General features: G+C 43.9%; 1 protein-coding gene across 5 annotated transcripts in view; it reads right to left on the bottom strand.

Moving 5' to 3' along the window:
• Positions 1-4,881: 4,881 nt before the first annotated feature.
• kmt2a (lysine (K)-specific methyltransferase 2A) overlaps positions 4,882-14,618 on the bottom strand; it is a 39,377-nt gene continuing 29,640 nt past the window's right edge. For all 5 annotated transcript variants that reach the window (XM_084952027.1, XM_084952025.1, XM_084952026.1 and 2 more), the window contains exons 26-34: positions 11,895-14,555; positions 11,404-11,472; positions 11,096-11,322; positions 10,872-10,946; positions 10,596-10,770; positions 10,309-10,416; positions 10,130-10,210; positions 9,870-9,999; positions 4,882-9,787 (exon numbers count right to left, since the gene is read on the bottom strand). In XM_084952027.1, the coding sequence (XP_084808153.1) occupies positions 9,512-9,787; positions 9,870-9,999; positions 10,130-10,210; positions 10,309-10,416; positions 10,596-10,770; positions 10,872-10,946; positions 11,096-11,322; positions 11,404-11,472; positions 11,895-14,555 (3,802 nt within the window). In that variant the 3' untranslated portion in view covers positions 4,882-9,511. The remainder of the gene's footprint in view (positions 9,788-9,869; positions 10,000-10,129; positions 10,211-10,308; positions 10,417-10,595; positions 10,771-10,871; positions 10,947-11,095; positions 11,323-11,403; positions 11,473-11,894; positions 14,556-14,618) is intronic.

The raw sequence follows: 14,618 nt of genomic DNA on the forward strand, positions 1-14,618 counted from the left end.
TGTGGAGAAAACAGAGTGAAGCCTTTCAGCAACGTGCAGTTAGCTTCCACATCGAGCAAAGTGAATACATAGGTATAAATGGTGTATTTGATCTTTTGCATTTGCAGAGGGATGGTAGTGTCGCTTTGAGGGTCAACATTTTGGTCCACATGAAATACCTGAAAAACTATTTGATAGAATACAGTAAAAGTTGCACATAAATTCATTTTCCCAAAAGTAGTTATATACAGTCTCACATGAACAACAACATATGACATATTACAACTTGTCATTATCCATCCATCCATCCTATTCCGCTTATCCAGGGCCAGGTCGCGGGGGCAGCAGCCTAAGCAGAGATGCCCAGGCCTCTCTCTCCCCACCCACCTATTCCGGCTTGTCCGGGGTAACACAAAGGCGCCTCCGCGAATCCCTACTTTATCCTGGTGGAGGGGTATGTGTGTCCCAGGGATCCCAGGGGCTATGTTTTCCGGGGGTCTTCTGCCCCCTGGTAGGGTCTCCCATGGCAAACTGGTCCTGGGTGAGGTACCAGACGATGAGCAATTCAGAAGACTTGGTGTTCTATGAGTAGAACACTAAGGGAACAGTTCACCCTGGCTGGGATAGGGTTACCAGGGCCTCGCCCTGAAGCCAGGCCCGGGGAGGGTGCCCGAGGATGAGTGTCTGGGGGCCGAGCCTTAGTCCATGAGGCCCAGCCGGGCACAGCACGAAAAAGGGACATAGGCCCAACCTCCTGCAGGCCCACCACCCACAGGAGGTACTGTGGGGGTCGGTTGTGTGCTGAGCGGTGGCCAGGCCCTGGTGGGCCGACCTCCGGCTACCAAGTCCAAAACTTGTCATGGTTTCTTTAACAAAACCAAAGCCAAAATGCGGAAACAATGTGGAAATATCAAACACATCAGATTACAACTAAGAGGGTAAATAGCAGGCTATACAGCTCAGACTCGACAGGGCTCATGTTAAATGTTAAAGTCCTTTGGTTTGCAAAACTACAAACCAAAAGACTTTTGGGACAATGTCCTTTGGACAGAGGAGAGAGTAGTGAAGATGTTTAGCCATAATGCACAACCCTTGAGTTGGAGAAAACCAAACACAGCATATCAGCACAAACACCTGATATGTCAAGCAGTTGGTATGAGCTGTTTGGGGTGGAGGGGAGAGGATTTGGGTTTGAACTCCTCTGTCTGACAGATAAAGCTTGGCTGAAATTAGGTCCTTCACATGATCCCAGCAGCAAATCTACAAGAATCAAGGTGCTGTAAAGTCCAGAGCTCAACCCAACTGAAATGTTGTGATGGGATTTTAAAAGAGAGCTGTGCTTAAATGAATGTGACAAACCTCAAGTGTGGGCCAAAATTCCTCCACAACTATGTAAGAGACTGATAAAGTCACACAGAAAATGATTACTTCAAGTCATTACTGCCAAATGTGGTTCTACAAGCTATTGAATCACGGGGTGTACTCAGTATTTCCTACACTGCTTCTGCATTTTTTCTAAATAAACAATGACGCCATGTAATATGTCATGTGTTATTGGTCATCTGTTCATTATATTGACCACTCAAAGTGCCTTAAATAAGTCACATTTAGGCATACATTCAGAAAGGCCAGGGTTCAAACCTGCTGTGAGGTCACAGCGTTAACCACTATAACACCGTTCCACTTCAACGCTTTGGAAAGTGTACTTTCTTTAAGCCGTAACACATTTCCCACAAAAACTAGTGCAAATCAACACAGCAGTAACAAAGAAAAGGACGAATGAAAACAAGTAAAAATGGGATTCGTGTAATTCTGTTTATTTATTATTAACGTATCAATATTTTATTGTTTATTATCATGGTGGTTACCTCTTATGTTAGCACAGAGAAAGCACACCCTCCAAAGCATTTTGCTGTAACAAGCACGAGAACAAAAACACATGGGTCTTTATGGGAAGATGGTGAGGAGGGGTGGTCAGCAGTTCCTTTGAATTTGAGTCATCGGGGTGCTGCGAGGAAGAGGAGTTTAAGCGGCTCCTGCGGAGCTGCAACTGAAGTTGGGACATGTATTTAATTAGCAGCGCCAGATTCAGCACATTCTGGGTCTGCTACAGCGATTTCCTGTAAGAATCCATAAACTGCTGCTCGGAGGATTTGCTCCTAATTTGGACCACCTGACAAATGTAACTTTCAGTGAGTGCTGGTGAAGTTTCAGTAAGAGTGTGAAGGTGTTGGGCAGTTTTAGTTTGGAGTTAAATGTGTCACAGTCACACTGTTTAAAATGACAGATAAATTAAGCAAAAACAAACAAACAAACAAACAAACAACTGGTCAATTATCCAAACATGAGCGCAGCCTCTAATTTTAATGATGTCATTGCAGCTTTTCTTCTTCTTCTTCTTCTTCTTCTTTTTAGCTCTAATGCCCACAGCTGAATGAGACAGTGGACTAAAGTAACACCTATGATGTCCATAAGTATTTGAACAGTGGCACAGTTTTTATATCAGGCAATGGAGATGTGATTGAAGTGCAGACTTTCCCCCATTTTCAGAGTCTCAAAAATAACTGGACTATTGACTGAGGACCTGTTTCATGGCTTCCTTGTTGTTTCAGGACAAATTAAGCAGATGATGAGACAAAGTCCAAATGTTCACTGGAACTCTCAATATGAGGTTCAAAGGGACACACACAAAATAAACCATCTCGAGCAGAGATGTCAAACTCTTGTGTGACTCTTTGGGCTTAAATTGTAAGAAAAGGTGTTTCAATTGAAGAAAGGTTTCAGCAGCTCGTTGCCCAGACTGCCTTGTAATTCTAAAACAAAAGATTTTTATTAATATAAAGCTAAAAGAAAAAACAAAACACCCTGAAATTTCTATAGTAATGTCCAAGATACATACCTGAAGTTGCTCTCCGATCCATTTATCAGAGTATGAATGTGTATGTTAGAAAAAAGTGCTTGTATGACTTGGTGAATGGGGCGCGTTGTATAGAGTGCTAAGATAGAGTAGAATAGCTCAAAATAAAAATCAATCCATTTACTTCAAATTTTATGAGCCTTGGGAGACTTTGCCCTGGAATTCTGGCCCCCGTATGTTTGACACTCCTGCATTAGAGGGCTAAGAAACCCTTTGGGAATGCCCAAATTAACAATGTGGTTCATCCTTAAAAAATGAATACACTGATGAGCTCAAAGTGGAAGATCACAAATTCACTCTGAGTTTGAGGTCAAAATAGATGCTTGATACCCTTTTTAGTAAACAGCAGTTATACCAATGAAGCATTTGCTGTGGTTCAGAGCAGATTCTCAAAGTTACATTGGAGTAAACTGAATCGCTTTGGGATTACTGATCTGTGGGTGGACTTTTTAAAAAGTCTGCTCTGAAAAATTAGGTACCTCACAGAAGGTACAAAATTATTCAAGCTTGATGTTCACTGTAGGAGACTAAAGTAGTATTAGTCATTCAGGAGACTTTTGTATTGACACTCCTCAAACAAACTGAAACGAACACTATTTAATCAGACTATTACATCAAGTCAGTTAAATTTCTGGAACATTGATTTGGTCAGTTAGATAGCAGTGGAGGTTATTAATCCATTTCAGCTGCTTTGGTGTCAATGAAATTAACAACAGGTGCACTAGAGGGGCAGCAATGAGACAACCCCCAAAACAGGAATGATTTTCCAGCTGGAGGCCACTGACATTTTTCATGATTGTCCTTTTACTACTTTTGTATTTGGCTAGAGTCACTGTGACTAGTAGTAGCATGAGGGAATACCTGGACCCTACAGAAGTTGCACAGGTAGTCCTCAAGGATGGCATATCAATATGTGCCATTGCCAACAGGCTGTGTCTCCCAGCACAGTCTCAGAAGCATGGGGGAGATTACAGGAAACAGAGAGTTACTCTTGGAGAGATGGACAGGGCCATAGAAGGCCTTCAACCCATCAGTTGGACCAGTATCTGCTCCTTTGCAGGAGGAACCAGATGAGCACTGCCAGAGTGCCTTCAGCAAGCCACTGGTGTGAACATCTGACCAAACAATCAGAATTGGACTTCATGTGACCTGAGAGCCTCTAGTGCAGCCTGTGCTCACACAGGCACTGTTGCCTGGCTGCCATTTGCCATTGAATAGCAAGCCAATCATTAGCACCCTGTGCTTTACACAGATGAGAGCAGGTTCAATCTGTGCTCATGGGACAGCAAGGGTTTGGAGAAGCTGTGGAGAATATTAAGCTGCCTGTACCATCGTTCAGCACTATCAGTTTGGTGGTGCTGAACGTGACGGTCCGGGTAGGCATATCAACGCAAAGACACACAGATTTCTACAGGCAATAGCATCCTGACTGCCATTAGATATCAGGATGAAATCTTTGGACACATTGTCCGACTTTGTACAGGACCCACTCCCTGGTGTACAACTATGCCCACCACCATGCGGCGAGAGTATGCAGTCAATTCATGGAAAATCAAGGAATTGATACCATTGAGTGACTTAATCCATCACAACACCTCTGGGACATTGTTTCAGTCTCAGAATTCCAGGACCTCAGTGATGTCGTCTCATTAGGAGCATGCCCTGATGTTGTCAGGCATGCATAAAAGCGCACTGGGGTCATACAAAATACTGATTAGCATTTTGAGTTGCTGCAATTAAATCTCAGCAGAATGAACAAAATCCCTTTGATTATCGGGGTGTTTAATTTCAGCCCTCTGTGGACTGATCATTTTCATTTCCATCAAACAATGTGTCATCCTTTTTGTTCCTAACACATTACCCAGTCCATATCAGCGCAAAGACCTGATTTTTCCCCCATTGAGATCTGAAAAGTGTATATAAAAGCCAGTGTGTGCAATCCTTTACAAATCACATTTGAGTAAATGAGGCGAGAGACAGAGGAGTAAAGGAGACATGTTTATTATTTAAACTATCACTTAAATAAAAAAGTGCATAGAAAATAAACATGATTAGAAACTTTTCTTTTTACACTTATGTACAACTTTGTTTCCAAATTATACATTCAACCAAGTAGTTTGTGGTTTATTTTCACGGTGGTGGTTTTCCTTCATTTCGTTGATGTGTACAAAGAAAGATCGCCTGTTTTATGGGAGAAAATATGACTGCTGTGAATACCGTTATTACAGAGAGCGGGAAGAAAATGATAAGACAACGGCAGATAATCAAGGCGAAACAAACTAGCCCGTTTGTGATCCCTCTTTTCCACGTCCTACTGCGACACCGCAACCCACCCTAGGCTGATAACGTCTATACATGAGAAACAATCAGAAAAATTACAAATACAAGTTTAAGTACTTGTCTGACCTCTCCAAAACCTTGATTTGTAAAAGAACAATTCAGGGTGGATGTTGCACGAAATAAATAAATTAAATGTTTTCAACATCAGCATTATGACTTTCTACAAAAACAGTACATGATAAGTACAACCAAAAGCTTCATAGGAGAGAGAGATAAAGGGGTGGTCAGGGAGATGAGAGAGGTTTCCAACGTGAAAAAAAAAACCTGATCAAAAAAAAAAACCCAAACAAAAACAAATAAATAAAAACAAAAAAAATTAAAAGAAAAACGCCATTTTGGTGGTATCTTTAAAATCCTGGTAAGCCTCCACAAACCCATCTCCTAATTTTTACCGCATCAAGTAAGCAGTCTAAAAAGTCCCTGTTAAAACATTAAAAAAAACTAAATTTAAAAAATAATAAAAGAAAATGAAAAAAGAAAAAACATTCACTACAACAACCAGAAAAAAATGGATGACCTCAAGAAGTTCACAACCACATTAATACAGTTACATTTCTCATCACATTAAAAAAAACAAACAAACAAAAACTAACCCACCCCCCCACAAAAAAGTTCCTTTCCAGAAATAAAACAAAAAGAACTGCAACGCTCCCTGCTGCTGCGAAGGAGCGCTCACAGGCACAGCAAAACTGGTACTGGATATCAATATACAAAAGAGTGATGCACGTTAGTTTCAGCGGATAGTACTGTAACACAAAACCATTATAGAGTACATTGAAACATTGCTATTAACCATTATAAATCTGCTGTTTTTGCTACTGTAACTAAGTTTGTCTGTCCATTCCATATATTGTATAGATACTAAAGTACAAGAAATTACTATGCATGTTTCCGTATAATATTGTTAAGTATTTATACTATAATTACAGATAATGACGTAGAAGTGCCACTGGTGTGGCGTGGTAAAATGAAGACCAAAGAAACAGCAGACAGCTTCCTTATTTGTATCTATGCCGTTTTAAAAACTTTGAAATAAATGACTTGTCGTCAATAAACACACTCTGACCCTGAAAAAAGCAGAAGTGGCTCTCGTGAAGAGAGAGTCGTAGACAGAGCCCTTGGCGCCGGCCGACGCTAGCGTGAACTGTTTGAGCTAACCTGTTGTCCTACAGACAGAAAACACTGCCCGCTGTTTTACGCCTCAGTGTTAATCCCAGTGCTGAAATGAAACTGCTCCCTGGCTTTGAGGTCGTATCGACATGTCTTCCACATCTACCAGGGGTTGCTGACACGACAACTTAACAAAAAAAACAAACAAAAAACAAACAAACAAAAAAAAGGCAACAAAAAAACCCCCTAAACGAATATAGCTGACAAAGCATCAACATCCACCCACGTTGGGTGATGTGGAGGAAGAATATACATTCATCGTTGACCTTTAGCAGCAGAACCCAGCGAGCCCGGTTGTCAGTGTAGGACTGCGTACACCTGGCTGGCCCGCCGGCGGAGGCATCGGGGCTCTCGGTGGGAAAGGCGCAGCCGAGGTTTGTACACGCCACACCGTCAGGAAGGAGAGGGCTGCTGGTGTGGTCCCTGCCTTCACTTTGTTGAAGTAAAACAATAAAAAATTTAAATAAAAACAGAGTCAAGTGCACTTTGCTAGAGCCTCAAACACCACTGTCAGAGTCATCAACACCAATCCATAAATTTGAAATATCAGGGCCAGTCGCACAAACTCAGAGACGGTCTGTGCTTCTGGTTTCAGTATTGGGAGCTTTTCCTACGCCTGTTCAGTGCCTGTGTCACAGCTAAAGTGCAACCCATTTTAGCTTCACTTTTACAAAACCAAATGAGAGGGTGGTTGAGGGGCGAGCCGCTAACAACCTTAAAAGGCGACAATGAAGTCACGATGACGAATTCCTTAAAAGGGACAAACGGAGCAATCGGCTTCACTCTCTGTTTAAATACTCTGTTTAGGACGTGAAGGCTTTTAAGAGAGAAGAGGCATTTACGAACTGAGGTGAACCACGAGGAGACTGGATGAAGGTATAAGAACGATCTCAGATTGCTGGTGAGCATTGAAGAGCAGTCACCACAACACCATGCTTCTTTTAATGTATACAATGGCTCTAGTCGGATATGATGAGTGCTATAGGTAGCATTAAAATAAAGGCACCTCTTCATTATAGCCAAAGTCTTCACAAGGACATAACGCCTTAAACTGATGGGAATCTTTGTGGGGTTTTTACATGTCAATATTTCATATATTGCCAATCGGCTGCAAGCCTATCGACCCGTGGCTCATTAGTGACCGAACCACTTTGATAGAATCGCCTCCATGAGGGCTCTATCCTCGGTTTGATGTGGTGTGGAGACAATAAGGCTGGAGAGAGGAGATGTCGGCTATGGATCAACAATCTAAACTCTCTCTCTCAAGTGCATAATAGTAGTTCACATGACTGCCATACTGTCAGCTAGGACTGGAACAATTAAAATAATAATAATAATAATAATAATAATAATAACAACAACAATAAAATAATAAAAAAATGTCAGCTCTGACCAAACGGCCCAGGATAGATAAAAGAGCTACTGGTGGACTGAACTTAAATGGGGACCAAGCCATAGATAGACCAGCATCAGTCTTTGGAATCAAAGAAAACATTCAGGGTACGAATTTTAAAAAGAAAACAAAAACAATTATTTAAAAAAAAAAAAAAAAACAACTCTGGAAGGCAGCGGGATACAAAACATAGAGACCAAGTATTAGTGTTTGTAAACCCCTATTTTCTACAAAAATGGCAATAAAATAAATACAATTTTTTAAAAATATAAATACCATCATTAAGTGCTATTCACTAGTGAGTGCTTTTAAGTTTTTTTTGTAGAAAAATATACATTATTTACATTTTTTTTTTTTTTAAAAGCAAGCATGATATTTCCCTGTCCATAATAAAAAGACAAAGAGACAAGACTTTAGAAGACTTAATACAAATAAAAAAGAAATAATTTTTTTTCCTCTTTTCTATCAGTATGTTTATCACAACAGGCCAAGAAGAAAACAAGCAGAGTGAAAAATTCAATTCAAGGGCGCAAAAGTTTGGTTCTCTTTGCTGCTGTAATTTGGAAAGTGACTCAAAAGTCCAAGCTTATACGATTACCCGAACGAGTTTGATAACAACAACAGCATGCACAAACTTGCAGACGTCTCTGCGTCTGGAAAACAGGCCCCAATCCCACAAAAAAAAGAAAAATCAATTATAATTACGTCTACTCAAGCACATCAGTAGGTTTCTCTGGTCCCTCGGCTGTCAGTCCACCAGAATCTCTAGCTGCCTCGCTCTCTCAGGCCAGAGGCTTCATCTCACTTTCATGTAGCTACTAAGCTGTCAGACTGAAAGTCAATTTTAAGATGGTATCAACCTCAGATATCATCCTTTACACAAACTGACAAAAACAAATCTTTTTCTCCCTTCTTTGTTATTTCCTCTCTTCCTTCCTGTGGCGACTGCTCCCCCTAGTGTTTCAACCTCTACGGCTCTGATCAGGCTGCCATACACGAGCAGCTCCTATTTACAGTTAAATGTACACACCTACACACTTTTTTTTCCCTTCTTCTTCTTTGGGAAAACAAAAAGTCAGATTAGGGGAAGGTTCCAGTAAAATCACAACAATTCTGAAGGCATCGGGGAACATTCAGACGGGGAGATGTGCATCAATAACAGCTGACACTTAGATCAACATGAAAAATAAAAGAATTTCTAACAATTTTCTAATTTTTACCTTTAGTAAAAGTCCCTTCAACAAATTGCACTTTGGTGTAAAATTGAACCAAGTTCTTTGATTTTTTTTTCCTTCTGTGTTCACATCTGAGCACAAGTAGACCAAAACATTTAGAAAATTAAGGAGGATGGGCCAATGCATAAAAACAAAAATATAAATAAATTATGAAGGGGGAACTTTCTGACATGACTTTCTGACTCACCTCTGAGTGCCAAATGAAAACGAGACATAAGGAGGCACAATATGTTGGTATTTCTACAAATGGCCCGTCCTCCCAAAAAATGGCCCTTCCTGCATATACAGTGCAACCGACAGCTGCTGAGCCTGCTGTGCTCAAAACCATCAGCGGAGGGCGCCGACGGAGCTCCTGGCCTGCTCGCAGCTGTGGTCCATCATAGACCAGACGCATGAAATCGCCACAAACCCGCGTGCTGCGGGTCATTGTGGTGCTTTTGCTCAACAGTCCTCGTTAAGGTCCTTCAGGTACGGGCATCAGTTGAGGAACTTGCGACACTTCTTTGCGCTGCAGTTGCACGGCAGCTTGTTGCTGGCGTCCTCGATGGGGAACTTGTAGTCATAGGTGAGCTCTTCCCCGCAGTAGATGCGGCGCGAGGCGAAGATGACGATGTGCTTCTGGCCATCCACGGTGATCACCCGGGAGTAGCAGTTGGGCTCGCAGGAGTGGTTGATGAAGCGGGCAGCGTTGCCGTGCACCGTGGCATCCACCACCTCGTAGTCATCGATGCGAAACATGTAGCAGCCAATGCCCTTTGAGGAGAGAGAGGACAGTTTGTATAAATAATCGAGTTAAGCAAATGACGAAATCATCGGAAATCGTTCAAGTCCTCACCTTCCCATCGTAGTATTTCTCCCGCTTGTCAGTGAGCACAGACCGAATCACGTTCCCCGAGTATTCGATGACCATTTCTCCTGCTTCAATGGTTTTCTTGCAGAAGAGGCCGCGGCCATGGATAGGAGACCTGACGGGAGGATCATAACAGTGGACTGCTCTCAAAATTAAACAGGCAGTTATCTGTTATTTATCTGAGCACTGAAAAACAGCTGATAATAATAAAAATGATGACACAGATTTAACACCACTGATCTAACCTGTAGACTCCCACAGTCTCCTTCGAGGTGGCTTTGAGCTGTTTGAATCTCACAGCAAGTGGAAGCTCCATGGAGGCACGTCTGTGAAGGGAAAGAATTATGAATGTAATATTACATTTCTTTCTTTCTTTTTTTAAATAAAGCACAATCATTTTTACAAAAAATGAGTTTTTATTCACCTGGCAGTCCTGAGCTGCACTTCATCATCATCGTCTTCCTGCGGCCTATACTCAGGAGGTTGGCGATGTTTTGAGGCCAAGAAATTGAACATGTCGAATACTGACCTCCTGGTGGAACAAACAAGAATCTCAATAACCAAAGCAGCATCCCTGGAAACAGTTATCTGTACGGTTTATTAACAGTGTGCATTATATAAAGTACCATTTCTGCTGCGACTGACTTCTGGTTTCCTGACACATGCTCTACAATTTCATGGTCAGAAGGTGTGTGTGTGTACCATACTGACCTGTGGTGGACTTCTGCACGAGCCGAGCCGTGGGGGTTGATGGGAGGTTCGTCCGTTTCCTCCGGTTTGTGGAAGCGGAAGCGATAGCTTCGACAGTGCCTGGTGCCGTACAGCTGCTCCAACAGGAAGACTACAGCCTCATGGACAACCCCGAGCATCCTCAGTCCGTTCACACCTGGAAGGAGCGGAGAAACACCTTCATCATGAGGCTTTTTTCAAGTATATATGTAAAGTACCTCTAGTTATTATTTCTACGCTTTTAAAATTACACCTCACCTTCAAAGGAGAGCTTTTTGAGTCGTGCACTGGAGCGAGCTTCCTGCACTTTATCAGTGAGGGATTTCCAGGCCTCTGTAGGGGAACAGTCGGTATTTTATGCCCGGTGTGTGGTTTAGTTTTTGCAGACTTGATTAAAACATTTTTACTTTTTATCACAAAAGCAATTTAAATTTGAATTAGTTTTGCCAAAGCAGGCGCTACAATCAGTTGTTTTCTTTTACCTTCAATACTCTCACAGCGGATGTGGAACCCATCCTCACTGCAGATTTCAAAGATGATACCCTTTTTGGGTTTACTGTCTAAACCGTTATCCCTGCTGTTGCCATCCTGGTCGGGCGGTGAGGTCACAGGAAGAGAGCCTGCTCCTCCAGCTGCATGAGGTTTGTCTTTTCCCACCACTTTCCCTGGTAAAACGTGTCCTTCGGATGTCTTCTTTTTACCAAGTACACTAGAAAAGATGCAAACCAAACATTAAAGCTATACTGTATGACGATTTTGAAAACAGGTGACTAATACTGATGCTTCATACCTCTTGTTGGTCGTCTTTTCCGGTGGCTTTCCTGTGTCCACTGGCTCAGAGGAGATCGGCTCTTTGGAGCTGGTTGGGGAGAGGATGGGAACGGTTGGAATGTTTTTGCATTTTACTGAACAAAAGTGGTTTGCTTGAACAGCTGTTATGTGGTTAAGTCAAACAGTATAGCTATGATAAATAGAGCAACCATCATCAATAAAGAAGTTCAGTCCAGTTGACATATTTAACTTCTGTGTCTGAAGATACACTGAAAACTATTCTGTGCAAAAAAACAAACACACAAAGCCCACATTCATTTAGGCGAGACATCTGAAGACCACAACATACTTTAACCATTCGTTCCACAAAGAAATGAATCCCAAACTTAGATATTTTTTCAAATATTCTGAACACAGTCAAAATTGAAATTTCTTCCCATTACTGCGGTACGTGAAAGTAACATAAAAACGATTTCTTGGCTACAAGTCACAGGTCTGTTAGTGTCTCACCTTGGGTTAGAGGATGGGTGCTGTCCTGCAGGGTTGCTGAAATGTTCCTCAGGCAGAGAGGCCTTAAGCTTCTTCCCGCTGCTTACATCTAGACTCTGCCTGCTCCTCTTCCCCTTCTGTTTGCCTTTCTCTGCTCCTGAAACTGCAGCTGCTGCTGACACTACTGTGGAGGTAGGTGGCATATGCTCTGATAACTTGGAAATAGGAGTTGTTCTACTGCTCTGGGAGTGCATGGATGTCTGTGTTTGCGTGAACACTCCAACAACACGTCCCTTGGTGGGACTTAGAGGGGTGGATGGAGCAGGAGCTAAAGTAACGGTGCTGTTTCTACATGAGTCCACAAGCTGGGGTCTGTTAACGGGTTGAGACTGATGTTGTAAGTGAACACTGCTGGCGTCTGTCTCTCCTTGCTGGTTGACAGCCATGCTGATAGTCTGTTGGGAGGGCAGGACGCAGATGCTGCTAGCTATTGATGTCTGAACAGGGGAGCTTAGCTGTGACATCAGAGGAGCTCCTCCTGCTGACTGAAGGACCACAGACTGATCTGACAGGCCCAGGGCATGTGGACTTGCTTTAAAAAGGAGGTTGCTAATCTGCCCTGTGATCTCAGTTGAGCTGAGAACAGGGGTGGAGAGTGATACTGATCCTGGGGCAAGAAGTCCAGCTGCGCCACTAGGGGGAACAGACACAACATTTAACACTGACTGGCTGGGGTTCAAGCCAGAGACTGAGCAAGGTAGGAGATGAGCAGAGGAATCGTGGCTCAGGATACCAGGCTGGGCAGTACCAGAAAGCCTCTGCTGAAGGAGAGTAGTGGGATCTAAGTACATCACCCCGCCGGATTTTGGTCTCTTGATTATATTGGGCATCTTGCGTTGAGAAGTGGAGAGAGTGCTTAACTCAACTAGGCCACCAGGTTGACCAGGGATGCTTGCAGTAATCTGAGGGGAAGACAGGTTGATGAGGGTCATATTGGGAGGGCCTACTTCAGACGGGGCCAGAGTGGGCTGGTTACGGGAGCGACCTGACTTTTTGCTTTTTCTTGGCAGAAGACGAGAAATGGGCCTCTTCTTGCCATGAGCAGAGGCAAGTACAGTCGGGGAAGAGGTGAGAGAGGACGGACTCGACACTATGGCAACACTGGGACCCAACTCGTGTGGTCGACCGGCCTCCGAGACCAGAATCTGGGACTGGTCGTGGGACTGAGACGGCAAACCAATGAGAAGTCCTGAGGTGGTGCTAGGGATTCCTGTCTGAAAGCCTGTCTGTGTGGGTCCTGTGAAGGTGTGAATCTGAGAGGGGTGAGGCATGGTACCCAGAACTTTGCCCCCAGCAGGAAATATTGATTGGGTTGAAGACAAGCCAGTATTTAACCCCGTGGTAAGTGTCATGGAGCTTAGCACTGCAGGCGAGCTAGAATCCATCACTCCTGTTGCACTAATCTTTTGGGTGACACCATTAGGGACAGTCTGGAGGACATAGAGAGGCTGGAATTGTTGATTGACTACAATAAGCTTATCAGGACCTGGTTTGATGACTGCTGGGCTGGACATTTGAGCCTGGGAAGGTCCTGGGCCTGGTGCTGGACTGGCGCTGCCTGCAGCTGCTGCCGCTGAAGTCGGGAGGTATTTCTGACCCTGAAGAGGCAGCGAGGGTGAACTTGGCAAGCCGGGAGTACCAGAACTCCTCGGAATATCCTGGTTAGCTGGTGCCTCAACTACCTGGCCAATAGCAGGGCTAGGAATAAACTGCTCAGGAGTCATATGACCTTCTGAGACTTGCGTATCCCTGTTTGCCAACGACGTACCATCGTGCTGATTCTCTGATGGTGACACGCCTGGCCCCGCTCTCTTTTTGTCCCCACTCTTTTTCCCGCTGATGGTCTCTGTGTCCGAGTTCAAGCCCAGCATGGTGCGGTCTGAGGTATTTGAGATGAGACTCCCAGCGCTGTGGTTCTGACTGGTGCTGACAGTCGGGCTGCGTGTGGTCAGGACAGAGAGGTCAGACGGCAGCTCCAAAGGAAGATACGGCTCCTCCACAGATATTGAGCTATTCACACTACTCTCTACGACCCCTCCGCTTTCCGCACTGGGCAGCGGCTCGGAGAAGTCATCAAACAGAATGTCTTTACGTCTGTTGACATCCACTCCAACATAGCTCTCATCCAGCAGCAGCTCAGAAGAAGATGGCTCAGACTGCTGACCCAGAGCTGGCAATGACATAGAGGGGGTGTTCAGGACAAACTCCATAATATCTGATGGCAAAATGTTCCCACAGTCATCGCTGTTGTTGTTGTCAGAGTCGGATTTAAGCAGGTCTGTGCTGAGGGACAGCTGGGCCTCGAGAGGATCCTGACCCTGACTCTGCGGCTGGGACTTGACCCCACCTCCGAGTGGAAGACAATTTTCCTTCTGGTTTTTTCTGCCTTCTCGGGTGTTTCCACTAACTGCTCCGCCACTGCTGTCGGCCTCTTTGCTTGACTCGTGGGAGTCGGCCTTCTCAGTGTGTCTCTCTCTGCCTCTCCTCTTGGGAGTGCTTTTATGTGTGGTGGAAGAGGACGTGGCTGTAGTGGTTGTGGTGCTGGTGGTGCAGATGCTGGTATCACTCTCCGACCCATCATCGACGCCATCAAGCTGGCCGATACGCTGCTTGCCCAAGGTCCTGTTAGGCACAGCAAAGCACACATCAGATTATCAGAGACAAGGAAATATTTCAGATATTTCA

Source organism: Perissodus microlepis, chromosome 14 (genome assembly GCF_051167445.1).
Source record: "Perissodus microlepis isolate ML-2025 ecotype Zambia chromosome 14, ASM5116744v1, whole genome shotgun sequence".
Taxonomy (NCBI): domain Eukaryota; kingdom Metazoa; phylum Chordata; class Actinopteri; order Cichliformes; family Cichlidae; genus Perissodus; species Perissodus microlepis.